At 32.7% G+C, this 16,790-nt stretch overlaps 1 protein-coding gene across 1 annotated transcript in view; it reads right to left on the minus strand.

Moving 5' to 3' along the window:
• Nucleotides 1–9,994, minus strand: part of LOC108545770 (odorant receptor 4) — a 21,184-nt gene extending 11,190 nt beyond the window's left edge. The window contains exon 1 of the mRNA XM_017897548.1: nt 9,710–9,994. Coding sequence (XP_017753037.1) covers nt 9,710–9,994 — 285 coding nt within the window. The remainder of the gene's footprint in view (nt 1–9,709) is intronic.
• Between the last annotated feature and the right edge of the window lie 6,796 nt (nt 9,995–16,790).

Raw genomic sequence — 16,790 nt, forward strand, 5'->3', positions numbered from 1 at the left:
CCCACAGGTACAGGAGAATGTGGTAAAATATATAGAGAACTATTTAAAGTGAGAGTATATTTAAAAATAAAATGAATTGCTTTTTTATTGAAAAATAATTATTAGATATATGTGTTTTAAGACGAATTTCATACAAGTTTACGGTTTTGTCGACGAGATTTAATTGCTGTGGCCAATGCTGGGAAAGATGACAATGGTTCCCAATTTTCTTTGTACTCTTAATTCTACACCAGATGTGCAGAATAAACATACAATATTTGGTAAAGTTACTGCAGAAAATATATATAACATGCTTAAACTTGAAGCAGCACTAGTAGATGAGGTAAATTTAATGTTTACAAGAAAATATATCAAGGAATGATATAAATATCATATTTCCTCTTTTTTGTAGAATGATGGACTACTGTATCCTCCAAGATTGTTAAAAACTATAATATTGAACAGTCAATTTTCTGATATTATACTAAGAATAATAGTACAGGAATGTAAAGGAGCAAAGGACAGTTCAGAAATTAAAACAGCAGGAGGAAAGTAAAAATCATATATGTTTGTAGCATTTAGCCATGATAGTATTATTCTTTGCAATGAAAAATTTTGTTACAGAAATTTCAATCTTTTAACATTTGGCGAAGAAGCAGAGAAAGATGTAGAAAAATCTGTGGTATTAAATAAAAAGTTTAGTGGTGAGGGTAAATCAGCTCATAATCATTTAAGTGATTCAAGATTAAGCTCACAACCAGCTGTTGAACCATCTAGACTTGCAATTAAAAAAACAAGGAAGGCAGCAGCAATTAGGAAAGTGACGAAGAATTAAAAACTCGAGAAGAATTAGAAGTCATAAAGAAAGAGAGTTAGCTTATTGTTTACATCACAACTATGTTATAGAAAGTAGTAATTTTTATTGACTGTATTATATTTATATTTTCAGAGTAATGAAGAAAAGGATAAAAAGTAAATTGAGAGATGCAAAAAAGGAACCGAAAAAATTAGATAATTATAAAATAGATGATGTTGAAGATGATAAAGATATAAAGGAAAATAAATAGGGAATAAAGAACTGCTTATGAGGTTTAGCACGAGAGAAAGCCGAGGAGATGTAGCGTATTATATATGTTTATAAATATTGTTACATATACATATATATATGGTCATTATAATGTTAATTATTATGTAATATGTATTACGAAACATTTTTTTCTCCCAGCGGTGATACGGACATTTACTCAGATTCTAATGTCTATATGTCATTGCTTATTGTTGTTAACAATTAACGTGTATATGTGAAAATTTCAACGTGAATAAAAAGTACCTAAGCATATAACCATTGCAGTTTCATTTTCTTTTTATCAAGAACAAAATCACTCATCTTCATCTGTGACTTCATGTTTTAAAATTGCAACTTTTAAAATTGCATCGTAAAGGTACAGCCTTAGTGATAATTCTAATATAAGTATGGACATGAATTCGTTGTTATTTAAATCATTATTGGTCATTATTGCATACAGTGTTAGAACTATTGCCATAGATAATAATGGTTCATCTATCCATTAGTGTAAAGGAGAAATTAATAATGCAAGTTCATGCATTAATTATAGAAATTTGGAATTTTTTGTAGCAAAACTATATTTATATCTACTTCGTTGATATTAACAAATATAAGAAACATCGTTTGATATTTTACATCGATACTTTATCAGATAGCTATTTCAAAGATGCAACATTTTCCCGCTATAAAAATTCCTAGCATATCCGGCTGCAGCCAACTTCCAGTTGGCGGTAAGCTGGCATAACGGTAACATGGTAGAATATTCTCACGCGTCAAAGTGAAACATTAAATCATAAAACGTTTCGTGAAGTAGTGATATCGCTGATTGACGTTTTAATTACTTTACGAAGTTCAAGATTACTAACTGTGAACATTTCTTCGCTGGTAATATAATACATGTGAAAAAAAGTGATGTTACATAGTGTAAATCGTATACCGATACATGTGGGAAATAAAGTGGCGTGAGTGCGGGATCCTATAATACTACCGTATTGTCCGTTACAATCTGCTGTAGGGGATTCTAGATTTCGACTGCCCATTGGAATATTTGATCAACATTACTGAATAGACTAGCTTGAGGATAGAATAGAATAGAATAAAATAGCTTTTTAAGAGTTTTTTCAATTTTTCTTCGATCTTGACGTTCAATTGCAATACAGCTACGTATTATCGCTATTACATTCTAAATTTTGATTGTGGATTAGAATACTTCGTTACTACTGCATCACATAAGTTGTTCTCGAAACACTAAGCCAATTATTTTCCGCTCTTGAAGGAGTACATGTGAAATAAAGTGATGGAAGCACAAGTGCCATATAAGTTGTGCTAGACGGTTTACATTTTTTGCATATATTTCAGAAATTAGGGTTTGGACTCGGATTCTTCTATCTATCAGTGTAGAGTTATTTCTTCCTTAACGGGATTGAATACTTTTTTTCGGTTTCGAGTGTGCGTTTTCCAAAAATAGTGCCGAATGTGTCAGTAGTTGAGAAATCGCGCTGCGCAATTGAATTTATTGGCTTCTTTTTCCGAAATTAGGCCTTTGGATTAGGTTTGTTCTATATATTCGCGTAGAGTGGAATTTTCTCTAACGCGATTGGATACTTTTTTTCGGTTTCGAGTGTTTGTTTTCGAGAAATAGTGCCGAATGTGTCAGTGGCTGTGAAATCGTGCTGCGCAATTGACTTTATTGGCTTCTTTTTCCGGAATTTGGCTTTTGGATTAGGTTTGTTCTATATATTCGCGTAGAGTGGAATTTTCTCTAACGCGATTGGATACTTTTTTTCGGTTTCGAGTGTTTGTTTTCGAGAAATAGTGCCGAATGTGTCAGTGGCTGTGAAATCGTGCTGCGCAATTGACTTTATTGGCTTCTTTTTCCGGAATTTGGCTTTTGGATTAGGTTTGTTCTATATATTCGCGTAGAGTGGAATTTTCTCTACTGGGATTGGATACTTTTTTTCGGTTTCGAGCGTGCGGTTTCGAGAAATAGTGCCGAATGTGTCAGTGGCTGTGAACTCGTGCTGCGCAATTGACTTTATTGGCTTCTTTTTCCGGAATTTGGCTTTTGGATTAGGTTTGTTCTATATATTCGCGTAGAGTGGAATTTTCTCTACTGGGATTGGATACTTTTTTTCGGTTTCGAGCGTGCGGTTTCGAGAAATAGTGCCGAATGTGTCAGTGGCTGTGAACTCGTGCTGCGCAATTGACTTTATTGGCTTCTTTTTCCGGAATTTGGCTTTTGGATTAGGTTTGTTCTATATATTCGCGTAGAGTGGAATTTTCTCTACTGGGATTGGATACTTTTTTTCGGTTTCGAGCGTGCGGTTTCGAGAAATAGTGCCGAATGTGTCAGTGGCTGTGAACTCGTGCTGCGCAATTGACTTTATTGGCTTCTTTTTCCGGAATTTGGCTTTTGGATTAGGTTTGTTCTATATATTCGCGTAGAGTGGAATTTTCTCTACTGGGATTGGATACTTTTTTTCGGTTTCGAGCGTGCGGTTTCGAGAAATAGTGCCGAATGTGTCAGTGGCTGTGAACTCGTGCTGCGCAATTGACTTTATTGGCTTCTTTTTCCGGAATTTGGCTTTTGGATTAGGTTTGTTCTATATATTCGCGTAGAGTGGAATTTTCTCTACTGGGATTGGATACTTTTTTTCGGTTTCGAGCGTGCGGTTTCGAGAAATAGTGCCGAATGTGTCAGTGGCTGTGAACTCGTGCTGCGCAATTGACTTTATTGGCTTCTTTTTCCGGAATTTGGCTTTTGGATTAGGTTTGTTCTATATATTCGCGTAGAGTGGAATTTTCTCTACTGGGATTGGATACTTTTTTTCGGTTTCGAGCGTGCGGTTTCGAGAAATAGTGCCGAATGTGTCAGTGGCTGTGAACTCGTGCTGCGCAATTGACTTTATTGGCTTCTTTTTCCGGAATTTGGCTTTTGGATTAGGTTTGTTCTATATATTCGCGTAGAGTGGAATTTTCTCTACTGGGATTGGATACTTTTTTTCGGTTTCGAGCGTGCGGTTTCGAGAAATAGTGCCGAATGTGTCAGTGGCTGTGAACTCGTGCTGCGCAATTGACTTTATTGGCTTCTTTTTCCGGAATTTGGCTTTTGGATTAGGTTTGTTCTATATATTCGCGTAGAGTGGAATTTTCTCTACTGGGATTGGATACTTTTTTTCGGTTTCGAGCGTGCGGTTTCGAGAAATAGTGCCGAATGTGTCAGTGGCTGTGAACTCGTGCTGCGCAATTGACTTTATTGGCTTCTTTTTCCGGAATTTGGCTTTTGGATTAGGTTTGTTCTATATATTCGCGTAGAGTGGAATTTTCTCTACTGGGATTGGATACTTTTTTTCGGTTTCGAGCGTGCGGTTTCGAGAAATAGTGCCGAATGTGTCAGTGGCTGTGAACTCGTGCTGCGCAATTGACTTTATTGGCTTCTTTTTCCGGAATTTGGCTTTTGGATTAGGTTTGTTCTATATATTCGCGTAGAGTGGAATTTTCTCTACTGGGATTGGATACTTTTTTTCGGTTTCGAGCGTGCGGTTTCGAGAAATAGTGCCGAATGTGTCAGTGGCTGTGAAATCGTGCTGCGCAATTGACTTTTTTCTCCTCTATCTTCGAAATTAGGCTTTTTGATTACGTTTGTTCTATATACCAGCATAGATTGGAATTTTCTCTAATGGGATTGAATTTTTTTTTCTGTTTCGAGCGTGCGTTTTCTAGAAATAATGCCGAATGTGTCAGTGGCTGTCTAGTCGTGATGTGCGATTTCCAATTTTCGCTTCTATTTTTGAAATTAGGCTTTTGGATTAGGTTTATTCGGAATATCTGCGTAGAGTAGGTTGAAGGCAATATTCTGTTGAAATGAACAAGCATGTGTAACCGTAGAAAAATGTTGTACTCATGGAATTGCTCCAGCATATAGCCATAGAGGTCAAGAGTTATATTTTATACTGAGAAAAAATTGAAGCAGTAATACATATATGTAATTTACGATATGTATATTGAATTCTAGATCAGCTAACCATATGACATAGGACGTAGAAATGTTTGATGGTCAAAGCAATATTCGTAAAAGGAAGATGGTTTGGGCAGACAAAGAAGAATATAATTAATTTAGGTGATGTAATCTTGTAACAGCAAAATATTGAAAATAGATTAAGGTTGAAGTGAATGGTCATCTCTAATCTGTTATATTTCAGAATGTTCGAGTTGAGGTATATAAAGGAAAGGAGAGGTCCTAATGCGAGCAGTGAGAAGAGGAAACACATAGTATGTTGCATTAAGAAACAGGAAGAGCGCATCATGTGTATCAACAGAGAAGGATGTGATGTGTCATCAACATACAAATTTGAGGACCATTAAAGAGATGGAGAATCAACAATTGGTAATAGTTATAATGGTTAAAGATAAATTGAATACGGAGTATAAATGTTGTATTAAAGCACAAATGTGTAGAAATATCTATAGGAACTTGGAAACTATAAAAGCAGGATTAATAATGGAACTGTGGCACATGGATTTAATTGTGCCAAGAAAGTCTATGTTAAAAGGAGGTTAAAGGTATGTCTTGCTTGCTGATGATTATTCAAGGAAAGAACCATTTGGTTGACTGATTTATAAATGACTAAAGATTTAATATGAAATAATATTGACGAAGGATTTCTTTTATTATAGGAGACTACAGCCAGGAATAATTTTCATATGCAAGAGCTAGCGACCAAGAGTAAAGTAATAGGTATTAGTTAATAATATTTCAATAGATTGTATGTCTATTTTTTTAAATTTAACCGATATACAATATTTAATTTCTAAATTTCTATATTAATATATTAAATGATTTCCCCGTTTGATTTACAATAATAAATAATAAATTGTAATAAATTTGATTTTAAAAGTGTTTTACATTATTCAAACTAATATATTTGTCATAACTAGGTCACAATAAAAACAATTATTGGTGTTATTGATTTAGAATTATGGGCAAAAGAAACTCCAAAGGCATGTAAAAATTTCATACAATTCATTTCAATTATGTATGGGTGGTTATTGGGATGACACTATATTTCATAGAATTATCAAAAGATTCATAGCACAAGGTGGTGATCCCACAGGTACAGGAGAAGGTGGTAAAATATCTGGAGAACCATTTAAAGTGAGACTATATTTAAGAATGAAATGAATTCCTTTTTTATTCAAAAATAATTATTATATATATGTGTTATAGGACGATTTTCGTACAAGATTACGATTTTGTCGACAAGATTTAATTGCTGTTGCTAATGCTGGAGAAGATGACATTGGGTCCCAATTGTTTTTGTACTCTTCATTCTACACCAGATGTGCAGAATAAACATACAATCTTTGGTAAAGTTACTGGACAAACTCTATATAACATGCTTAAACTTGAAGAATCACTTGTAGATGAGGTAAATTTAATGTTTACAAGAAAATATATCAAGAAGTGATATAAATATAATATTTCCCCTTTTTTGTAGAATGATAGACTACTTTATTCTCCAAAAATAAGAAAAACTGAAATATTGAACAATCCTTTATCTGATATTATACCAAGAATTATAGTACAGGAAAATGAAGAACAGTTCAAAAACTGAAACAGCAGCAGTAAAGTAGAAATCATATATGTTTGCAGAATTTAGCCCTAGTAGTATTATTCTTTGTAATGAAAAATATTGTAATAGAGATTTCAATCTTTTATCATTTGGTGAAGAAGCAGAGGAAGATGAAGAAGAATCTGCTATATTAAGTAAAAAGTTTAGTGGTAAGGGCTAATCAACTCATGATCATTTAACTGATCCAAAATTAAGCTCATAACCAGCTGTTGAACCACCTGGACTTGCAAATGAAAAAAGGAAGGAAGGCCGCTGTAGTGATTAGAAAATTGACGACGAAGTAAAAACTTAAGAAGAAATAGAAGTTGTAAAGAAAGAGAAAGAGTTAGTTTATTGTTTACATTATAACTATGTTATAGAAAGTAAGAATTTTCATTGACTATCTTATATTTATATTTTCAGGGAAATAAAGGAAAGGATAAAAAATAAATTGAAGGACGCAAAAAAGGAACCGAAGAAAGTAGAAAGTTATAAAATAGATGATGTTGAAGATGATAAAGATATAAAGGAAAATGAATAGGGAATAAAGAACTCCTTATAAGGTTTAGCACGAGAGAAAGCCGAGGAGATGCACGATAAGAGATATCAAGAATTGTTAGGATAACTCATGTATTTGAATGGAATCATTTATCATATATCTATAAATATTGTACATATATATATGGTCATTATAATGATAATTATTACGTGATATGTATTACGAAACAATTTTTCAATGGTCTGTGATACGAACGTCTACTCAGATTCTGTCTATATGTCATTGTTTATTATGTCGTTAACAATTAACGTTTATATGTAAAACTTTCAATGTTAATAAAAAGTACTTTAGCATATAATCATCGCAGTTTCATTTTCTTTTTACCAAGAACAAAATCACCCATTTTGATCTGTGACTTCATGTTCGTTGAGCTGTTAAGAGAGTAAAGAGAAGGAACAAAAATGTGTTATACTCATTTATGTCCTTTTATTCTTTTGTTTCCCACGGCCAACGCGTCACGTGGTTTTTGATTGTGCAATTTCGACCAGCGCCATCTATGATTTTGGACCATATGCCCGGAAAAGTAATAGGAATATAGAATAGGCGAGGAGGTCATCGAAGAGCTCGTCACGTGATAGACAAAGACAGAGAGGGGATAGAAAAGGATAGAAGGGCTCCGTCAGTGAAAAATTAATGAATTACGGAAAGTGAGTAATTTATGCTGGTCTCACTGGGCTCGTAAGCTGCCTCGGGCGAGATCTTTTGTTTGGGTCGACTTTCGTCTACTGGTCCCTGTCTTCCGTCGATGTCGTGCTGTTTTCTGGGGCTGCGGGGTTTTCTTTCGTCTTGGCTACCTGGCTCGGTGGCTCGGCGTGGCTGAATGACGTAGGACGGGGATTTTTTCCCCCGTTCTTTGCTCTCTCTTCTTCAAGTTGTTTCGAGAACAGTTCCACTGTCTTGTTTAATTTATCGATGATTGTTAGCAGCTCATCGTATTGCAGGGCCGCAGATTTCTCATGTAGCGGTCCTTGGCACGTACATGCAAAGAAACATTCGACGTGCGGAAAAGGGGGCCGAGAGGTTTTATCGAAGGCGTTGCTACATAGCTGTTTTTGAGAAAGCCGTCTTTTATTTTAATCTAAATTCAAAGGTTTTATGACGGCACGTTTTGCTAACCTTCGAACTTAGTCAGTCCGGGCCTCAACAGTCCATACGAGTACCATAAAGCCTCGGGGGATTCTTCAAAGGGACCAAGGTACCGCAGGCAACCTTAGCCGCGCCGCGGGTCGCGGGCCCATGAGGAAATCCCCCTACGTCACCAAAAATTTTCACAACAAGGAATAGGGAGCGCAATTAATTACACCTAAAATACCTGATTGGTTAACGATCCGAACTCGGTGTTAACCAATCAGGGTGTCTCCCGCGTTTTTGGGGAGAGCTCGTCTAATCGGAGGAAGATTCGCTCAGTCTTTCCTGAGCCACTAACTAGTCAGGGTCTTTTCCACTAATAACCTTGTACTGTGCAAACAGACAAATAAAGTAGAGAAGATGCTAACTTAACGAGTTTGTGAGTACGACTTTACTATATCCTGTCTTTCCACACTCGCTTGCTTCCTTTGTTGCAGCGGTACTGGCTACTTTCTTGTTTGGCAGCATGTCTGTCAATTTCCATGACGATAGTAATGATTCTTTTCTGATTATTAAATTTGGCAATGGTTTCTGAATTTTTAAACTTTTCAGTTTAGCTGGGTTATTTATTTGAGCATTAATCTTGATAATGCTCTTTTGTGTTAGTCCTTTCTCCTTTATAATATTCAACACTTCGTTGACGTTGTTTTTCCCAATGATTATATTACTCCCTGATGGTTTTGTTAGTTCACTCTCCACTGACTGCAAGAGATCACTCCCTTGTTTCTTTGATATGTTGTTGTCTATCTGGATGGTGTTCTATTAATGCACTATGGAACGTGTTTTCACTGTCGAACACAGGTATAAGCGTTTACGGTTAAGGGCTTCGACTGCGAAGGATCGATCGGTACATCCGTCACCCTCGAAGGTCAAGGCAAAAGTAGCCCCTAGCAGGTCTTGCTTTAGACTGAAATACTATTGGAAGGACGGGAAGTTATATATATAGGATTTGGACGTTTTCTGAGGACTTGCGAGAAAGTCCTCGAAGTCGGAATCCATCTGATGGTGAGGGTAAGAATGATGGTTGCTACAATAATAATTCGAAGGCTTTGTGCCATAAAAATGGTAAATAAGAAGTGCAAATTAATTGGAAGACGTTAATATCTAGTAAATATCTCAAAAACTATCGAGTAGTGGCGGGTACAATGGTATATATTCTTAAACTGCATGACAAAATCTACAAACCTACAAAGTTTCGATTAAATCGGTGACTCGAAGGACTTGCACTCTCCATGTGAGAGGTGCCGCTCGAGTGCAAATAGCTAACAACGTCGAAATTTATTAACAGCGTCCATATTACCATCTTTTTCCTTACAATGCAAAGTATATATAATAACGAAGTAGAAGGAAGAAATAATAACTCACAAACGTCGCGATGAGAGCCATGGACATTCCCGCCATCAAGGAAAATATCGACTGACCGATAATCTGTATCGTTACAATAATTTCGTACAGCGGTGAAACTGTCGCTTCGAAAGGAAATTCCATTCTTAACAAAAATTTCTTCTCAGTGGGATTTGACACTTGAACGTCGTCCACGGGGCCGAAAAGTGTAGTCACTGTATATCCAGAGATACTGCATGTAAACATTATAAACATAATCCTCGCAATTCGATAGGATAAAGCAGCTTTCTGTATCATTACTTCCATATTCCATTCGGATTTACAATTATTCCAGTCCTCGGCCATTGAGGCCAAAGTTTCGGCAAATACTCTGTGCAAAATAATATCCCCACTCATATAGCTTTATGCATAAATTAACATGTTAGATATTAACCCTTTGCGGTCCTATGTCGAGCGTCACTCGACACAGCGTTTAAGATAAGGCAAAACTATTTCTGGGAATTGCAAGCGTCTATTGTTAATGCTTTTGTTTTGTACAAAGCATCCACTGTTAATTCGAGCAATCAGAAGATTTCCCACAAAAAATTTAGAGAAGAACTTTTGCTTAGACTTGTTGGGGACTTGCGTGCAACAACAAAAACAGGACGACCATCGTCCAGCGACAAGAAACAGCGATTAGATGGAACATTACATATAATTACACTGCACCTGCAGCGTAAACACAAAGATTGCACAGTATGTTCAAATCGAAATATTCCTGGTGGCAGAAGAGAGATTACATATATATGCGAAACCTGTGGCAGAAAACCGGTGGTTGATAAATGGTAAATTATAAGCTGCAAACAATAAAAAATAATGTTTACAAAATCTGAAACTTTTATTTTATACATCCAACCATTCATAAGTATGTTGCGTTAGTAAGCTCAAAAATGTTTTCCAAAGTAAACGATATTAAACGAATGAGCGATTGACGAAATCTGTCCGGACCGCAGAGGGTTAATATTGTTACAATAAAAAAAAAATTTCATTAAAAAGTTAAATAAAAATAATCAAAATTTATCTTACCGTTTGTGGAACCAAATGATCATAAACTTCAGGAGAAGCAGAGTATTGGAGAACGTAAGACTTAAGCCATCTAATAAATCAGGCAAACTGTCTGTTTTAATGTGAGTGATACAGTAGGAGTATTGAAATATCAAGAAGGTCGACATCGTTAGCATCCAGGTAATATATTTCAAAATTCGAAACGGAGAATTTGGCCAGGCGCCAATCATGCGAAGACTAATTTCTACTGGATGGCTAATGATACTCTTCTCCGCCATTAATATTAATATTTTGCGAATATTATTTGTGTTTTGGATCCAAATGGCCCTACAAGTTTAGCTCGTTCGATAATAATTATTACAATATTAATCAATCTGGCATAAAATATATTCAAAAAGTATTGAATTAATCTAAGAGTATAAAATAATATTCATATTTGAAAACAAATATTAAATTTATTTCAGGTGCATTCAAAGTTGCAAAATAGTATTCATAATTAGGAATAAATACATATCAATTTTATTTCAAAGGTATTAACTTTTGAGCATTGTTTAAATGAACATTACGTTGAAACGTTGGAAAACTGTACCAAAGCAATCGGTGCACTTTTACACAATACAACAATTCTTCATACAACATCGATAATATTTTTCAGAAATATTATGTTAGACATAATTTACGATACGTTTACGATTTTTGGGTGTCGAAAATCTTTTGGTACCGAAATTTAAAAAAATGTTGGGTGATCAATTAATCATTTTAACCCTTATTTTAATAGACCATATATCAATCTTTTACAGGCGAATGTCACATATTGCAGTTAAAATAACTTTATTTCTTTTATTACTTTCGTTCGTATCATTTTATTTATAAAATTCCCTGCAATTTATTATTTGCAATGATTCATTATAAATCTATTCCATAATTTATATATAGAATATTTATATAGCAAAAATACATTATGTTATATGATATTCTACATAATTATATTTTATTTTATATAAAAAATTATTATATTTCAAATAAGAATTTATATAGAGTAGATGTATATAAATTATACATACTTTTACACCATAAATATGTATCATATATTTAGCATATATAAAATACATACATTTATACATACATTTTATGTACAACACCATAATATATATCTTTATATAATAAAAAAATCCGTAAATATATATAAAAGAGAATAAAAGTTCGTGAAAGGTTAACATACAAGCCTAATAAAATATTTAAAATAGTTCAGATCAAATTTTAAAAAATTTATCCTTCACTCTCAATCGTTTAAAAATGTAGTAACCTAGAAATTTCCTAAGAATGAATTAATTTCCTAAGAAGAAACTATCTGTCCAATGATAAAAGAATACGTTTTTTAGAAAATTTCGCATCATTTAAATATTTACACAATGTTCATAATTTCCTTTTTAAAAAGCACGCACTAAATGTGCTGTATGACAGGGAACGGATCTATTCTCACTAGACACACTCATTGGTAACTAGGCCTTTTCAAGTATCTACCAATCAGCGAGCATTTCATATGAGCGGCTTCAAAGAGGCATTTCAAATTAGAAATCCTAACATATTTAAAAAAAGAAATTGATTGTTAAAAATGAAACTGTTAAGAAAGAACTAAAACTTGCATATTTTGTCTAAAATCGAACAAACGAAGCTTTACCAATCGATAAATATCACAAGCACAGAATACTTGTATTCTTCAAGTCAAATTTACCTTAATAATGCATAGAAGTTAACAATACACGGGTCTCATGTACAGACTGGGACATTTAAATGGAAAGACCTAAATATCACCGATATTTACAGTTCTTTGAAAAATTTCTTCAGAGTACAAGCACATAATCGATAAAAGACACTTATTATTTTATTATTATTCCAAAATTACTTTTTTTTTTTAAATTTGGAAACGTTGATATCTATTTAAATAAAACGCTATATTTTTTCTATATTCATTAAAACATTGCAAGAATGTCATAGTACAAAAATTGGGGTATATATACCCAGATAAATAGTGATTTTACAAGGAGAAATAACTCGGCAAAAAAAAGGAATAATATTTTTCATTTCTAATTTAATTTTCAATGAAACACTGTTGAAAATCTGTTAAATACCTGTGGAAGTTTTGAGGCATGATACTTCCGCCTGCACTCGTATTCTTATTATTAAATACAAATAATATCACACTTTGATATTAGTATGAGGTTAATAGCACAAACGGACGTCGTGTAAATAAGATAAAAGCAATAACAAAAAGCAAATGGTGATATAGGTCCTATTTAACCCTCTGTATATTCAATAATACTATGTAAGATAATTATAGTGACATAGAAAATAAATCTGATTGATAAATCTGATAAATAAATAAATTTGAAATTTAATTAAATATTATTTACTTCAAAAAGTTAGATAAAATTTATTTGCATGTTATTTAGTAAAAACAAATTAAATAAAGTTTATTTCTATGTTATTTGATTAGGAAAACGTAATAAAATTTAATTATACGTTATATAATTTAAAATATGAATATTCCTCAATTAAATTTAATTAAATGTCATTTGAAAAATTATATTACAAATAATATAATTGTACATTACTGGTAAAAGACACGTAAATATTCACCTTAGAAATTCTTTAACATCCGATCGTATATATAGTTATATAAGAATGTACATACAGAATATCTTCTTTGATATTAGAATGAATCACAGTCGAACGTCCACTACGCACTGAAAAATAGTTTGCCCGGAACAGAGGCAAAACTTTTAAAGTAACTTAAGAACAAAACTTTGTTACAACTGAAATGATATTTAAAACTGCTTATCGACCAAATGTAATTACTTGTAGTGTATTATGAAGAAGCTAATGCTCATAGAATATGTAGTAATATCAGCGATTACTGGCTAAAGCAATAAGGAGGGGAATACGATGAAGAACATTTGTCTTTATATTGATTCTGTCGGAAACGTCATTACGGACAATTTATATTAACAATGCAAACTCTCATCTTGAATCTCGAAATGGGTAAGAGCGGAAATATATTTACTTTCTTGAAGAAAGATGAAATCAAAAATATCTCATTCCGAATATGCAATATTCTCGAGTGCACTTGAAATTCGTTTGTTCCGTAAATTCTTGCTTATTTTTTAAGAAATTGGAAACAAAGGAGGATTTATCCACTGTCGTAAGTATCTAGTTTATTACTTCTTGCGTGAATGCTGGGACACCCTTTATATACAAATTCTGACCTTCCATTAGTATTCCCCGTCGAAGATAGGGACTGTTAGGTAACCTTACTGACGAGTCCACTAGCAGATTCAGGACGAAATACACCCTTCCTTTTCCTTTCGTCCCACCAAGCAGCCACCTGATCGAAGGGGCCTCATGGCAGCAATGAGGATACAATAGAATTCCAATGGGGGAGGACCCCCATAATTATATTCATAATAATTATGGAAGAATGTATTCTCCTTGTCTTCCTTAAATGTCGTGTTATGTCATATCCACATATTAATGATGAGATTTATTGGTTTTATTGTAACATCAGTGTCCAAGTAATACGAAAATAATACATTTTTTGTAATTTAGTTATTGTCAATTATTTTCAAGTATTTATATTATTATATCGACAACATTTTACTATTTTTTAATTACGCCTTTATTTTAATTTTTCCATTATAAATTTCTTTATATATATGAAACATATTTTATTATTTATGATATAACTATTTTTCATATATAAAATAATTATACATATCATTTATGATATAACCTTTGGATTCTAGTTTATATTTGATCCGAGTTTACTCCCTTTAAGTATTTTTCTTTAAAAATCGAGACATTATAATATATGTATATTCCTGTTTAAGGCATAATAATAAATCTTTTAATCGCATAATGTCGAATTTACTATTCACCAATTTTTGAATTTCCATTTTCATCCTATATTTGAAGATTTTTCTATTGAAAATGAGATTACAATGAGATGGCGTCAGGATACTTACAGAATAATGCTTTATGCATGTATTCATGGCTGTAATTCACGTCATGATTCACATTCTTCCTCATTTGCTTTAATTTTCTTCTGCTCTGAGCTTCAATAAATCTTGAATAAGTTAACGAAGTTTGTCGTAATATGAAAAGAATCAATTTCTAAAACATAAACGATATTACGATAGCTTTCGAAAACTCGTGTATTAATCCTAACTAGTAAACACTCTTTAAAATAGTTTTAAAATAAATTCAATAGTTATGGAATAGCAAGTTCAAAATAACACTTATTTTATGTTAATATGTAAAATTAAATATATAATTAGCAGAAAATTCACATTTCTAATTACAATTTAAAAATAATCCCTTAAGATATGAGAATAAAATTCACATAGAAAGTTTTTATTCAATAATACAAGCTTTTATTATTTTTATTTTAATTATATTAGCTATTAAACTAATTTATAAAATAGTAAAAATAATAAAAAATAATCTACATTATTTATATCTGGAACACTGATGTTCTGTGAAGTTTAATAATTTTTATAAACATTTGAATAAGAACAATAAATGAAAACATTGTTATCCGTATCTGATAGTTGTTACTACTGAACGACTTGACAATGCAATAAATCAGCAACAACTAGAATAAAAGCAATTGGTATCTTACACATTTGGTATTTGAATCCAGAAATACTTCCGTCGTGTATGATATTGAACAATTATTTCACAAAAACAATGTTAAACCAAAGAATGTGAAAAGTAAAAGTAGATAAAAACAGAAAGTATCTTTTCCATAGATGAAATATAAAAAAAAAATTGCAACAAAATTAAACTGATAAATAACTAATAAATAACACATCTAAAATATTAAACTAATGAAAGAAATAATGACAAATTTGAATACATTTCAACTTTCCAAATATTTTTTATTTTTGTTTATATTATAACAGACCAGAAAAGTGAAACGAACGAAAATAAAGCTTTGTAAATCGTTGCAGTTCTAATTCTTCTATTTACACATCTCTACAAATAAATCAAACGTAACAAATTATTAATGTGATATTTTTGAGCTAAACGTTCCTTTGAAATCTCCGCAATGCTTCCAAACAATTTTCCAAAAGTTCAATACATGGCGTACAAAACAGATACATAGGAGACACAAGCCTTCAACATCTAAAAATGTTACTTATATGTAATTACAAATAGCTTTATATTATTATAAATAATTATATAAAAAGTGTAAAATTCATTTACGTAAAATAAACGACAGAAATCTAAACGATACAAAATACTATGATAAAATAAGTACTTTCATTTTATATATATGTAGGATATTTTTAGCATTTGAAATTGAGTGCAAATTGAATGCAGGCCTTCAGGATGACATCTGGAGTTCATGTAGAAATACAAGTGACCACGCGCAAGGATTTTATAGACAGGATGTATGTAACTGTACCGAGTGCGAGCAATGAGCGAAAGTTAGGAATGCGGCTGAGCGTTTGAAATACTGTGCGTTCGAGAAAAGAAGGCACAGCGTGTTTACTCTGAGTGGCTGAAAAGAAGTCATCGGAGAAACTTATAGGACCGAATCTCCACCAGCGCAACCATTCTAACAACATGAAGGAAATAGAGTAGAACGCTTCTCTTATTGATAGAACTTATCCCTTCCTATTAGCCCGATCATAGAACACCATGTGACAAAGAAAGCGAACGAAGCAACGAGACAAAGTGAGACAGACGCAACAAATAGATGCAAGAACGTAGACTCATCCCGAAAGCATATTAACTTCAGATTCTTCCGATGAACACATGATTATTTGCAATTACTAATTACTAATTAGCATCTTGATTAACTTTTCATTGCATTACGCAGCAAACGTGATGTACTATACACATATTTTTTATATTTATGGTGTATCGTATGATTTTTTTAAGCGGTTATCTAGTACGATGCAATTACATAATTAATTTATCATAAAAAATACATCTTAAATTTTAAATCAATTTTCATAAATGATGTTAATTATTATTACTTTCGTACTTCTTT

This window comes from Eufriesea mexicana, unplaced genomic scaffold, assembly GCF_001483705.2.
Source record: "Eufriesea mexicana isolate 0111107269 unplaced genomic scaffold, ASM148370v2 scaffold515, whole genome shotgun sequence".
In the NCBI taxonomy this organism is placed as follows: domain Eukaryota; kingdom Metazoa; phylum Arthropoda; class Insecta; order Hymenoptera; family Apidae; genus Eufriesea; species Eufriesea mexicana.